This window comes from Vulpes vulpes, chromosome 16 (assembly GCF_048418805.1).
Source record: "Vulpes vulpes isolate BD-2025 chromosome 16, VulVul3, whole genome shotgun sequence".
Classification (NCBI taxonomy): Eukaryota; Metazoa; Chordata; class Mammalia; order Carnivora; family Canidae; genus Vulpes; species Vulpes vulpes.
In genome coordinates this window covers 5,149,595-5,162,164 of record NC_132795.1, presented here as the reverse complement: position 1 = coordinate 5,162,164, position 12,570 = coordinate 5,149,595, and the positions used below count along the sequence as shown (strand labels likewise).

The 12,570-nt window shown below is 52.7% G+C and overlaps 2 protein-coding genes across 2 annotated transcripts; both read right to left on the bottom strand.

The window, feature by feature from the left end:
• Positions 1-157: 157 nt before the first annotated feature.
• Positions 158-4,615, bottom strand: LOC112922524 (tubulin alpha-4A chain). Its single transcript, XM_026002104.2, has 4 exons — positions 4,481-4,615; positions 2,492-2,714; positions 2,047-2,195; positions 158-1,797 (listed from the first exon to the last, which is right to left on the bottom strand). Exons 1-4 carry the CDS (start codon positions 4,481-4,483, stop codon positions 826-828), a joined length of 1,347 nt encoding a protein of 448 aa, XP_025857889.1. The 5' UTR covers positions 4,484-4,615; the 3' UTR covers positions 158-825.
• LOC140595973 (uncharacterized) lies at positions 4,545-9,632 on the bottom strand. The gene is made up of 3 exons (XM_072742613.1): positions 9,549-9,632; positions 8,689-8,771; positions 4,545-5,450 (listed from the first exon to the last, which is right to left on the bottom strand). Exons 2-3 carry the CDS (start codon positions 8,707-8,709, stop codon positions 4,545-4,547), a joined length of 927 nt encoding a protein of 308 aa, XP_072598714.1. The 5' UTR covers positions 8,710-8,771; positions 9,549-9,632.
• Positions 9,633-12,570: the final 2,938 nt, after the last annotated feature.

The following is a 12,570-nucleotide window of genomic DNA, read 5'->3' as shown; positions in this document are numbered from 1 at the left end:
CCCGACTGCCCCCACCCCAGCAGTGTGCACCCCCACGTGCTGACGTCGATATGGGTCCTGGGGTGCCTATTAGCAATGCTGAAATCTTCCCCAGGGCCCGGCGGGAGGCTCCCCAGGCTAGCATGGAGGCTGAGGCCAGAAATAAAGAACAAACAGAGGGGAGACGACCTGACTTTTAATGGCACAGCCCTAGGCCCCAGCAATGCAGCGAGAGACAGCTGTGCGAAGCTGCTTGGAGGTGCGGCGACACAAACAACTTGAGGAGATTGCCCTCGTCCCCTCCCATCCCCCAAGCTCATGACTAGGCTCCATGCCCAGGAATTGTGGGCCTGCCCAGCCCCGCTCCCAAGCCCTCATCACGCACAGAGGTGCCCGGGCCAAGCTTCCAGAGTTGGTGAATGCAGAAGCAGCAGGAAGAAACGGGCTAGCAATCTAACTCAAATACAGAAACTGTGCTGGACTTAGACTCCCACTTGGAAAGGAAGTGAAAACTTGCATCTTTCAACAGCTTGTGGCTGGCCAGCCCAGGTCCGGGAGTCAGTCCTCATTTCCTCTCTCTACCATCCTGGGCGCCCCTGGGGTCTTACATCAAGGTCCCTGGGGCCACGTTTCCGGGCCTGGCAAGGACCCCTTGGCAGGTCTCACCTTCAGCCGTGGAAGGGAAAAGGGTCATGGGCAGCAACGAATGAGGGCAGCAGCAGAAGCAGCGGGCGGCAGCAGCACAAGCTCAAGCACTCACAGAGGGGACAAGAAACCGTGCAAGGAGACTGTTTATTTCGAAAGGATTTTGCAATAAACATAGTGCGTGGGCTCCAGGCAGCTGTTCTATTCTTCTCCCTCATCCTCGTCCTCATAGGAGTCGATGCCCACCTCCTCGTAATCCTTCTCCAGGGCAGCCATATCCTCCCGGGCCTCAGAGAACTCCCCCTCCTCCATGCCCTCGCCCACGTACCAGTGCACAAAGGCCCTCTTGGCGTACATCAGGTCGAACTTGTGGTCCAGGCGGGCCCAGGCCTCGGCGATGGCGGTCGTGTTGCTCAGCATGCACACGGCGCGCTGCACCTTGGCCAGGTCGCCCCCGGGCACCACGGTGGGTGGCTGGTAGTTGATCCCCACCTTGAAGCCCGTGGGGCACCAGTCCACAAACTGAATACTGCGCTTGGTCTTGATGGCGGCGATGGCGGCGTTGACGTCCTTGGGCACCACGTCGCCCCGGTACAGCAGGCAGCAGGCCATGTACTTGCCGTGGCGGGGATCGCACTTCACCATCTGGTTGGCGGGCTCGAAGCAGGCGTTGGTGATCTCCGCCACCGACAGCTGCTCGTGGTAGGCCTTCTCGGCGGAGATGACCGGCGCGTACGTGGCCAGCGGGAAGTGGATGCGAGGGTAGGGCACCAGGTTGGTCTGGAACTCCGTCAGGTCCACGTTGAGGGCCCCGTCGAAGCGCAGGGAAGCCGTGATGGAGGAGACGATTTGGCTGATGAGCCGGTTGAGGTTGGTGTAGGTGGGGCGCTCGATGTCCAGGTTGCGGCGGCAGATGTCGTAGATGGCCTCGTTGTCCACCATGAAGGCACAGTCCGAGTGCTCCAGGGTGGTGTGGGTGGTCAGGATGGAGTTGTAGGGCTCCACCACGGCTGTGGACACCTGGGGGGCGGGGTAGATGGAGAACTCCAGCTTGGACTTCTTGCCGTAGTCAACCGAGAGCCGCTCCATCAGGAGTGAGGTGAAGCCCGAGCCGGTGCCCCCTCCGAAGCTGTGGAACACCAGGAAGCCCTGAAGTCCCGTGCACTGGTCAGACTGAAAGGCAGAAAAGACAAAGAACAGTGTAGGCGAGGGGCCTGAGAAACCCTACCTTCTGGCTCCCCAAAAGCCTAAAATCTTTCAGGAGTCAGGGCAGGGACTAGAAAGCATCTCATAGCAGCAGCATGCTCTACAATACACAAAATTAGAGATGACCCCCTAAAGTGGATCCTGGGGGAAAAAAACAATGTTCCTGACCACGAACATCATCTCAGAAACTCCCTCCCTTCCATCCCAAGTTCTCACCAGCTTGCGGATCCGGTCCAGTACCGGGTCAATGATCTCCTTGCCAATGGTATAGTGACCACGGGCGTAGTTGTTAGCAGCATCCTCCTTCCCAGTGATGAGCTGCTCTGGGTGGAAGAGCTGCCGGTAGGGGCCATTTCGGATCTCATCTGGAAGGGCACAAACACGTCATGAGGGCACAAACCACGAGGCCGTGCACAGCAGGGATCTCCCTCCCCCAGTGGGGCAGCTGCGGTCAGACGTGGGGAAGAGCTCATCGCCTGCCAGCCTGTGATAGCAGCGTGTGAGAAACCCAGAGCAGCCTGCGGGTGAGCCTCCCTTCTTCGGCTTCAAACAGGGCAAAGCGTTTGCAGGGCCAGCAGAGCCCGGCCTGGCTGCCATCTCTCCAGAGAGAAGCTTAGAGTCGTTCTCTGCTCCCCTCAATTCCGCCCCATCTTCATCTCACCAATCACAGTGGGCTCCAGATCCACAAACACTGCCCGGGGCACATGCTTTCCAGCGCCGGTTTCACAGAAGAAGGTGGTAAAGGAGTCGTCCCCTCCACCGATGGTCTTGTCACTGGGCATCTGCCCATCAGGCTGGATCCCATGTTCCAGACAGTAGAGCTCCCAGCAGGCATTGCCCATCTGGACACCTGCCTGCCCCACGTGGACTGAGATGCATTCGCGCTGAAGGATAAAGAGAAGGGGACACGGCGTAAGCCCCACCTCTGCAGTCCTCCTCTCACGAGCCTCTCTTCCACCCTCTCCCCTAACCAGCTAGGATGATTCGGTTAGCAAAAGTGGAGGCCTGGGGCTGGGCAGAGGTCGAGAGAGGCTGGCAGCCTGCCCAGGCTCCCCTCCCCCCACCCTCCCGTAGGACTTAACCACTCCAGGCACCCAGTAGAGCAAAACAATCCCTTAGCCCATTTCTCTGTGGGGACCTTGTCAAGTAAGAGCTGTGGCTCCACATGACCCTGCCACACTCACGAGACACTCAGGGAGGACAGAGAGGGCAAGTGCATATGAAAGACAGGCAGACACTGCAGTAACAGACAAGGACAAGCGACTTCTCAGCTGTTTGCAGCTCTCTGCTCCCGAAGCCACCTTCCCCAGCCTGAGAAGGTTCAGGTTTCCCAGAGGCATGAGTTTATAGCTGAAAGCCCCCCAACTTAATTCTTTGAGGGTAAACAACTAGAATTTCGAAAAACCCTCTCCCCCTTTCTTTCCTGTGAGCTGCAGAGACGTCTCAGCCTTCCAGTCTGGCATCAGCGGACCACACTGGCCACCAGGATGCCCTCTCCCCCACCTCTAAATGCCATCTGGCTCTGGGGATCGATCCCAGCTGGCTCCTCTCCCCACCTCCACCCACGCACTCTGGGGTGTCTTCACCACCTTCTTCCATCGTGCAGCCCTCACGGAAATAGCAGAGAGTGCAGATGGCAGGCGGGCAATAGGGTTGTGGTGGGCACTGGGGCACTGGCTGCCTCGGGCTCATCCCTGCCAGTCGGAAATTAACCCCTAAAGAGCCAAAGTAGTGCGGCGCAGGGCCCGCGCAGCCTCCCTACCGAAATGGCGGGGTGACGGTTTCCAAACACCCAGAAAAGGAAGCGGAACCTGCGGTGGGGCCCCAGAGGTAACCCGCCTGGCCCCTGCGCAGGGGCCACCCTGCCCCCGGGCCCTGCATTCGCCCCCTTCTAGATTCTTTCCAGTTACGTCCCAGCGGAAAGCGAAGACTGGCTTTCGGCCCCCGTTCCCGGGCTATAAATACCAGCCCCCACACACCTCGTACCCCTCCCCCCAACCTGGCCGGCCCGCGCGCTCGCTCCGCGCCAGCTGTCTCTGCCCGTCCGTTCACTCGGCCGGGCTGGAGAGGGGCCGGCTCGCCTCCCGAGGCCGAACCCCATTCCCGCCACCCCTCCCGGCTCAGAAGCGGGGTGCTGAGTCACCGGTGGGGGGGTGGGTAGGAGGGATGCACGCACAGTCGGAGGAAAGGGGATGCTGGACCAAGTAGCGCGACCCCCTACCACCTTCCAGCGCTAAGCACGTGCTCGGTCAGGTCCTGGGAGCGCGGGTGGTGGTCGGGGTCGGGGAGGCCAGGGGCGGAGGGCCGCTCGGCGGGTCTCCCCCGCCCGCAGGCAGGACGGGGCGCGGGACCGCGCTCCCCTCAGGAGGCTCAGGGCACAAATGCTTGGAGGAGCGGGAGGCGACTGCCAGCAGGACTCCCCTCTGCGGGCGAGGAGTCCCCCTCCGCCCCACCTCCCTCCCCGGCCTCCAGAAGTGGACCGCGCGGCTCGGCCCAAGTCACCAGGAGGGAGTGGGGGCGGGGAACGCACCACCCCTCGCACCTCCTGGAGACCCGCAAGGTCGGGCGGGGGCGCGCGGCGTCCCAGGGGCGAGGCCCCGGGGCGCGGGGCGGCCAGGCGGGGGGCGCGATCCCGCGGGGCCGCACTCACCATGGTGCGTCCGGGCGGTGGGTCTCACGTGGAGTCCGGGCGACGGGTCTCGGTGAGAACTGCGCTAGCTGCAGTGCCGCACCGCTCTTATAGGCGGGGGGCGGGCCCGCGCGGCCCGGAGGCCCCGCCCCGGGTGGGCGGCCCCGAGGGTGGGGCCGGGCTGGGCCCCTCCCCCTGCCGGGTCCCGGTCTCTCACCTGTCTGACTGGGGCTGCGCGCAGCGACCCGGGCCTTAGCCCTTCGCTCCAGGTCTCGAGCCGGTGCGCTGGGCTCCGGATCTCCACCGCGGGGACGCAGGGCGCCGTGCCGGGGCGCCTCTCGCCCTCACCTGAGTCATGGGGGCGCCCGCGGCCCAGGTGTTCCGACTTAGGCCGGGTGCTGCAGAGGCTGTCCTTGCGAGGTGGCTGCAGCGGGCCTTCGCCCGTGCCCCCCTCCCCGCCTTGCCTGCCTGGAGGCTCCGGCCAGGCCCCGGAGAGCCCCTCGCCGCGGCCCGCGGCCTGCTGGTCCTCGGCGGGGACGGCTGGCCTTCGCCAATGCCTGTGGGCGGCCGCGGACCGGGAGCTGCACAGCCCGAGCCCCAGGGTGCCGAGCCCTGAGTGCCCGAGGGCGCCGAGCCCCGCAGCGCGTCCGCGAGGGCCGACCCCAGGCATCTGGCGCGGCTCGCCGCCGGCCCGCGGGTCACCGGCCCCGTCATCAGCGCCGTCACTATTAGCGAGCCCTCGCCCTCGCCCCCGCCCCCGCCACCGGCCCGCCGCCCCGCTGCCCCGCTGCCCCGCTGCCCCGCTGCCCCGCTGCCAGAGCCGCCGGAGCTCTGGACGGAGCCCTCGGGACCGGGATTCGCATCCCGACTGCCCTGCGACCTTGGACGGGTGACCTGACCTCCTTGAGTCCTTGGCATATTCATCGGTGAAAAGGAGATAATGATTCCACACTGAAAGCGTTGCCGGGAGGTATCCAAACGCGTGCTGACTCTGAAGAGGAAAAAAGAAAGTGGAGATTCCGATATCATAGCTGGTTTTGACTTTCCCATCTTCTCCGGCTCCCCCAGCCAGGGCGGGGATCTACCCCCCGCGCCTTGACGCTCTTAGGGCTCAGGTGGAGGCCTCTATGGCAGTTATTCCTTCCATGTTTCATGTCCACTTCCTGCAAGGACGGGCTTTTCCATCTTCTGCTTTCCCTTGCATGTCTTACATTTTCTGCCTCCCTTCGCTGGGGAAATCATCAGGAAGTGCCCCCTGTGCCCATCCACGTGCCCTGAAGAAACCTGTCTCCCAGGCTAGTCACTTGGAAAAGATTCACCTGCCTCTCCTACCACAGTGTTTCCTAGGGCCAGAGACTTCTGGCATGACAACCCAGGAGGCTGTAATAACTAGCGATGGCAACTTCCTATCAACAGAGTAGCTAATTGACACCTTACTTAGGCAAGGCATGGGAAGGAATACAGTGCAGTATGCCAAGGTCTCTCTTCTCGGTAGACTTGCCACATGGTTGGGAGAACAAGACTCATTTATAAAAATGGAAATTGTCAAGGGCATATTTTACTGTGAGGCTGCTTTGGGAAATGGGGTCATGATCTCTACAGAGAAGGACCCTTGGTAATTCCAGCACATACAGTCTCTTGCAGACCTTCCCAGGACCTCCTTTACCCTCATGGGGTAAGACACTCTTACCCCAGCAAAATGAGTCTGGCAAGAGACCTGAGCTCTCAGGTAAAACCCCAGACTCCTTTGACCTTCAGATTTAGGTCCTTCCTTTGTGAAACAGGGATAACTTCACATTGCGAGGACCAGATGAATTTAGGGATGTGCACAGACACGGCAAAAGTGCTGTGTAAGTGGCTCTCTGGATTCTCAGAGCATCTTATTCTTTTACTTCAGTGCGCTAGCGCACCACACTGCAGTTTTTGTGTGCACGTCCGTCTTATAAATTGCAAACTCATCCCAGGTAAGGATTGTGTCTTATTCATCTTTGTGTCCCTAGATCCTAGCATAGTGCTTAGCACATGGTAAGCATTTGGCAAATGTGTGTCAGAAGAATTGTTTCAGTTCAGAGATGAGAGTAAAATTAGGGTAGAACTCTAAGAAGCCAGAAATTGCAAATTGGCAGCCTGGAGGCCAGGTTCCCTCTCAGAATTGTTTTGTTTGACCCTCACAGTGTTAATCCCTATAGCCTGTAGAAAGAAAAATCAGGGACTACCTTTGTGTTAGAGCATCCCCAACCTGACCCCCATGTCAGGAGATTTACTAGAAGGACTCAGCATAAAGTTGTACCCCCAGCTAGGGTTTATTACAGAGGTAGGAAGGCTACACAGCTGGATCATAAGGGGGAAAGGCACAAGCAGAATCTGAAGGAATCTATGCTCTCTCCCTCCCGGGGGGATTCACAGCACACTCTGCCTCCAAAATGAAAATGCGGCAACATTTCCCTGCAAGTGTTTCTGCCCAAGAAAGCCCGTTAGAGACTCAGCACCCGAGGTTTATAGTGAAGGCTGGTCACATAGACACCTCTGCCTTGCACATACCCAAATTCCAGAGTCTAGGAGAAAAGCAGCTGTTCAGCATAAACCATATTCTTTTTTTTTAAAGATTTATTTATTTATTTATTTATTTATTTATTTATTTGAGAGAGATAACATGTGCGGAGGGACAGAGGGAAAGAATACCATGCAGGCTCTGTGCTGAGCACCACAGAGCCTGGCTTGGGGCTCAGTCTCACAACCCTGAGATCATGACCTGAGCCGAAATCAAGAGTTGGACACTTAATGACTGAGCCACCCAGGTGCCCCACAGCATAAACCATATTCTTTATACACACAGTCTAGGCACAACAAACCAGCCTGGTCTATTAACCATTGACTGGGAACACTTTAAGGGCCAAGACAAGGGCTTGTCTTACAAGTAGACCTTTCTAAGGAGTAGTCTCAACCTGTTGCGTTAACTCTTTCTGCATTGATATATAACAATCCAGATTTCTAGCTTGCCTTGAAGCGAATTGGAAGATCTGGCTATATGAGACCTGCATTCCCATTTAGCAACTGTGATAGGCAGAGTTATAGTCTGCATTTTAATACCTGGAATCTGTGACTGTTATCTTACATGCCAGGAGACTGCAGATATGATTAAGGTAGAGACCTTGAGGTCTACATTTTCTGGTGGGCCCAATATAATCACGAAGGTCCTTATAAGAGGAAGAGGGAGACAGGAACGTCAGAGTCAGGGAAGGAGAGGTCAGAAACAGAGGTCAAAGTGATGCGATTATTGGCTTTCAAGATAGAAGGAAGCCATGAGTCAAGGAATATGGGCAGCCTCTGGAAGATGGAAAAGGCAAGGGATAGATTCTCCTAGAATCTCTAGATTATTTGTACCTAAATAGGTTCTGGTATTAATTCCAGTGGGCGGTGGGGTAGGGATGGCTTCCCCATACACCACGGAACATTGTTCAGGCACCAGCAGGGTCTCTTAAGAATTCAACTCAATTCTGCCTCTACCTACCCAGAGATAGCATCAGATTCCATAGGTTGAGGGTATAGTCCTATAGGACTGCCTCTCCAGCACCCTTGCTGTTACCTGGTCCCCTGACAACTGGCTATAAATTAGAGGTTCCCATGATCTCCTCCTGGGTTTAATTAATTTTCTAGAGTGGCTGACAGAACTTGGAGAGACATTTCACTTACTGTATCATTGGTTTACTATAAAAAGATATAGGGACGCCCGAGTGGCTCAGCAGTTATGCGTCTGCCTTCGGCTTAGGGCATGATCCTAGAGTCCCAGGATCGGGTTCCACATCGGGCTCCCTGCATGGAGATTGCTTCTCCCTCTGCCTGTGTCTCTGTCTCTGTCTCTGTCTCTCTCTGTCTCTCAGGAATTTAAAAAAAAAAAAAGGATATAAATCAGGAATGGCCAGATGGAAGAGATGCAGAGAGCAAGGTATGGAGAAGGGACAAGGAGTTTGTAGGCCCTTTCTGGGCATCCCACTCTCCCAGTATTTGCACATGTTCACCAAACTGGAAATTCCGCAAACTCTATCTTTTTGGGTTTCTATGAGGGCTTCATTACATAGGCATGGTTGACCATTGACCATGTTTGCGCTCCATATCCTGCCCCTCTCCCCTCTCTGGAGTTAGAGGGGACTGAAGATTCCAACCCTCTAACACTTGGTTGGCTCCACTGACAACCAGCCCCCAATCTTAGGGTGATTTCCAAAAGTTACCTCATTAACATAACAAAACATATCTTCATCATTCTCAACCCTTATGGAATTCCAAGGGTTTTAGCAGCTGTGAGCCAGGAATCCTAGACAAAGACCAAATATATACCAGGAATATATTTTAGTCATCTGAATAACCAAATAAATATTTTTCTTATGAATCACAGTATTGCATTCCCCATAAGGCCTATTTTGGACTTTTGATCTCCAGAACTGTAAGATAATAACCCTGTGTGGTTTTAGGGCTACTAAGTTTGTAGCAATTTGTTACAACAGCAGTAGGAAACCAGTTTGGCAACAGATAGAGCTGGGTGATGGCTCCCTTCTTAGGATGGACAGCAAGCTGCTCCACATCACTCCATCTACCATTTACCATCATATACTCAATTGTAACATATTTACATTACTCTGGCCCCCTGTAGCAAGGAGTTTATAACCACCCCACCCCACTTGGAGTAGGACTTCGGGCAAGCAAGATGGAGAAGACAGGGGTGCAGGGAGAAATGTCCAAGGCATGTTAGTGGGAGACAGATTCTGACTCTGACTATGTGGGTGTGGGTGTGCACTCATGTACATGTGCACACGATTGTGAGTATGAATGCATCTCTTGAATTAGGGTCACAATGTCTGGGTGGGTGTACACTAACAATCCATATTACCAGATTGAAAACTTAGACATTCATATACATGGACATCATCTAGAAGATGATGCCAGGCACTTCCTCATTTTTCCAATTGAATCACCACTTAGTGTGTCTACCCTACAGGAGTGTCCAGTAGACCACTCTCTCTTTGGATCTCTCTCCCTCTTCCCCTTGCCCTTTGTTATCTCCCTCTTTTCTAACCCCTTCCCAGAGTCTCACCTTGTCTTGGAGCGCTGCAGCAAGGTCCTCAAAGTTTAAAATGTCTCCACTGATTCCATCTGGGCAAGGTGGAGTGGGGCCTTAGTACATATCCTTCCATTTCTTTAGACTGGATGGAGCATCTACCACCTGTCCTCCTCCTTACAGCACAATCGTTCCAAAGGGATATCTTCATGTCTTCTCTTCTCTTCACTGTTCATGCAGGCTTGGTTCATATGCTCTACTGAGATGTTCTTGCCAAAATCTCTAGTGACTTCCAACTGGCCAAAGCCAAAGGTCACGTTTCTACATCTTTCTCAGCTTCTCACCAATGTTAGAGATAGCTGATTCTTCCTGCCTCCTTGAAACACTTTCTTCTTGGCTTCAGTGACACATCCCTCTCTTGGTCCTGGCCATTCCTTCTTGGTGGTTTTTGATGGCTTACCCCTAATGAGTGTTTCCCAGGGCCTCTCTTTTTTTCATTTGTTTTTCTCCCTGAAGGAACAATTGAAGGTAAGTGATAAGTATATGGGGTTTTGTTACATTATCTCTACTTTTGGGTGTATTTTTATTTTTTGAAAGATTTTATTTATTTATTCACGAGAGACACAGAGAGAGACAGAGACACAGGCAGAAGGAGAAGCAGGCTCCCTCTGGGGAGCCCAATGTAGAACTCGATCCCAGGACACTGGGATCATGACCTGAGCCAAAGGCAGACACTCAACCACTGAGCCACGCAGGTGTCCCTGGGTATATTTTAAATGTCCTTAATAAAAAGTTACTGTAACATTTTAGGGTTATTCAAAAAGAGATAGAACTAGAGTGTATACATTCTCAAACCATAGAAAAAGAACAGGAAGAAATATCACCTATATGCTAATAATTTATATATTTGCTCAAATTTATATGTCCTTTTGGACTTCTTTGAATTTCAGACTCACATGCTTATTTTACTTTCTGACATTACCACTTGAAAGTCTGTTAGGCATCTCAAACATAACACATTCAAAGTATAACTCCCAATGTCCTACCCTCGTCCTGCTCCCTGCCCAAAATGCTTCTGTCCTAAGGCTTTCAAGTCTTCTACCCATGTGCTTAAGTTAAAAACCTAGAATCAAAAAAAAAAATAAAAATAAAAATAAAAAAATTAAAAAAATTAAAAAAAAAAAAACCTAGAATCATCCTACATTCCTCTTTCCCTTTCTCCTCCCTCTCTTTTTTAGTTAGAAATTTCTTGGTTGCAAATAATGGAAAGCCTAACAGAGGCTTAAACAATGAGGATATTTATTATCCTACAAGAAATCTGAGTGTAGGGAAGTTTCCAGGGTTGATTCAGTGATGTTACCAACAACTCCAGCATTTCCAGCTATCTGCTCTGACATCCTCAGTGGGCTGGTGATGTCTTTCCTTATGATCACCAGATGGCTTCAGCAGCTCCAAGTGTCATGTCCTCATTTACTAAGGCTGGGAAGGGGGATCTCCTCCCATAATCTCTTTTTACCAGGGAGAAAAACCTTGCCTTCAAGCACCCTTGCAGACTTCTCATGTGTGTCACTAATGCCTTGCTTCAACCAGTCATTGGAAGGAGCGAATGGAATTACCATGAGTGGTTTAGACTAATTTACACTCACACCTAGGTCTGGGGAAAGACCATCTTCCTTGAGCAAGTGGGAGGGTAAATAATTATACGAACCCAGGACCCTGAGTTTCAGCCAGCAAAAATGAAATAGAGTCAGGGGGCAGGTAAGGCTGTTGGGTAGATTTGCACACCCCACGTTAGCATGTCCTATAACTTTACTTTGAACCCAGCTACTTCCCACAATCCTTACCCCAGTCCAAGCCACCATCCCTCATTTCTGGATGCCTGAAGTAGCCTCCTAACTGGTTTCCTGCTTCTATTCTTGAACCCCTGGACCTGCTTAACCTTATAATGCATCCTCTACACAACAGCTGCAATAATTTGTCTAAAACACAAAGTAGGTAATGATGCTTGCTTAAACCTCCCATTGCCCCAGTGATGGAAGCCATTCTTCCCAGACTCTGTGTTCTCATCTTGTAGAGCTCTCCCCCACCCTCCTTGAACACACCATTGGCTTCATTTGTCCTCACTATTCTCCATTGTCCCCACTATTCTCTTGTCTGGAGCACTACGATCCACATCTTGTTATAGTTGACTCCTTGGCATTTGGTTTCAGTTAAAACATCAGCTAGCTTGTTTGCTTCCTTCCTTCCTTCCTTCCTTCCTTCCTTCCTTCCTTCCTTCCTTCCTTCCTTCCTTTCTTCAGACATCAGCTTCTTAGAGAGCTGTTCCCTCTCAATAGTAGCCCTCCTTATCTCTTTCTGCACCATTATGCTGGTTTATTTTCTTCATGTGTTTATTTCTAACTGAAATTGCCTAGTTTGTTTATTCATTATCCGTCTTCCCCATGAAAATGCATGCTCCTTATAAGCACAAGTCCACCACTGTATTCTCGGCACCTGGAACAGTACGTGGCATATAGGACACACCCGATAAATATTTGTTGAAGAAATTAAGGATTTCCTCTCATTTTATAACTGAGATATATTAATATGCTTTAAAAATCTCAGTCTCTTTACTTGATTGTACATAAGATCCTCCCCCGGCCTACCTTAAAGATAGTTTTCCTTTCCAGAATTGGTGATGTTTATGTTGTCTCTTCAGATACCGAACTTTGAAGGCCAGTAAGGAAGTTGAAGTGCTAGACAAGAGGTTTTGGGGGGACACTGGGCTCTCTGGGTCCCAAATCCTTCCATCTGTTAAACAATTCCTGAAGTCTATGGCTTTGTGGATCAACCAAGTGTAGGCTGGGCTTACGTACCTTTGAAGTGTTGGTTTGCTGTTTCTTCTCTCTGGGGATCTTGGCCTCTTAATTCCAGCTGGGAGAACAATGACTGTAGTCCACAGCCAAAACCAGAGTTAACCATCTTGATATTCTAGGTCACTCCCTGGCATCCTGTGTTGAGAAGGGCTCTGAAAAAGTCCCCACCTCAAAATAGCTTCCCCACCATTTGCCACAATGAC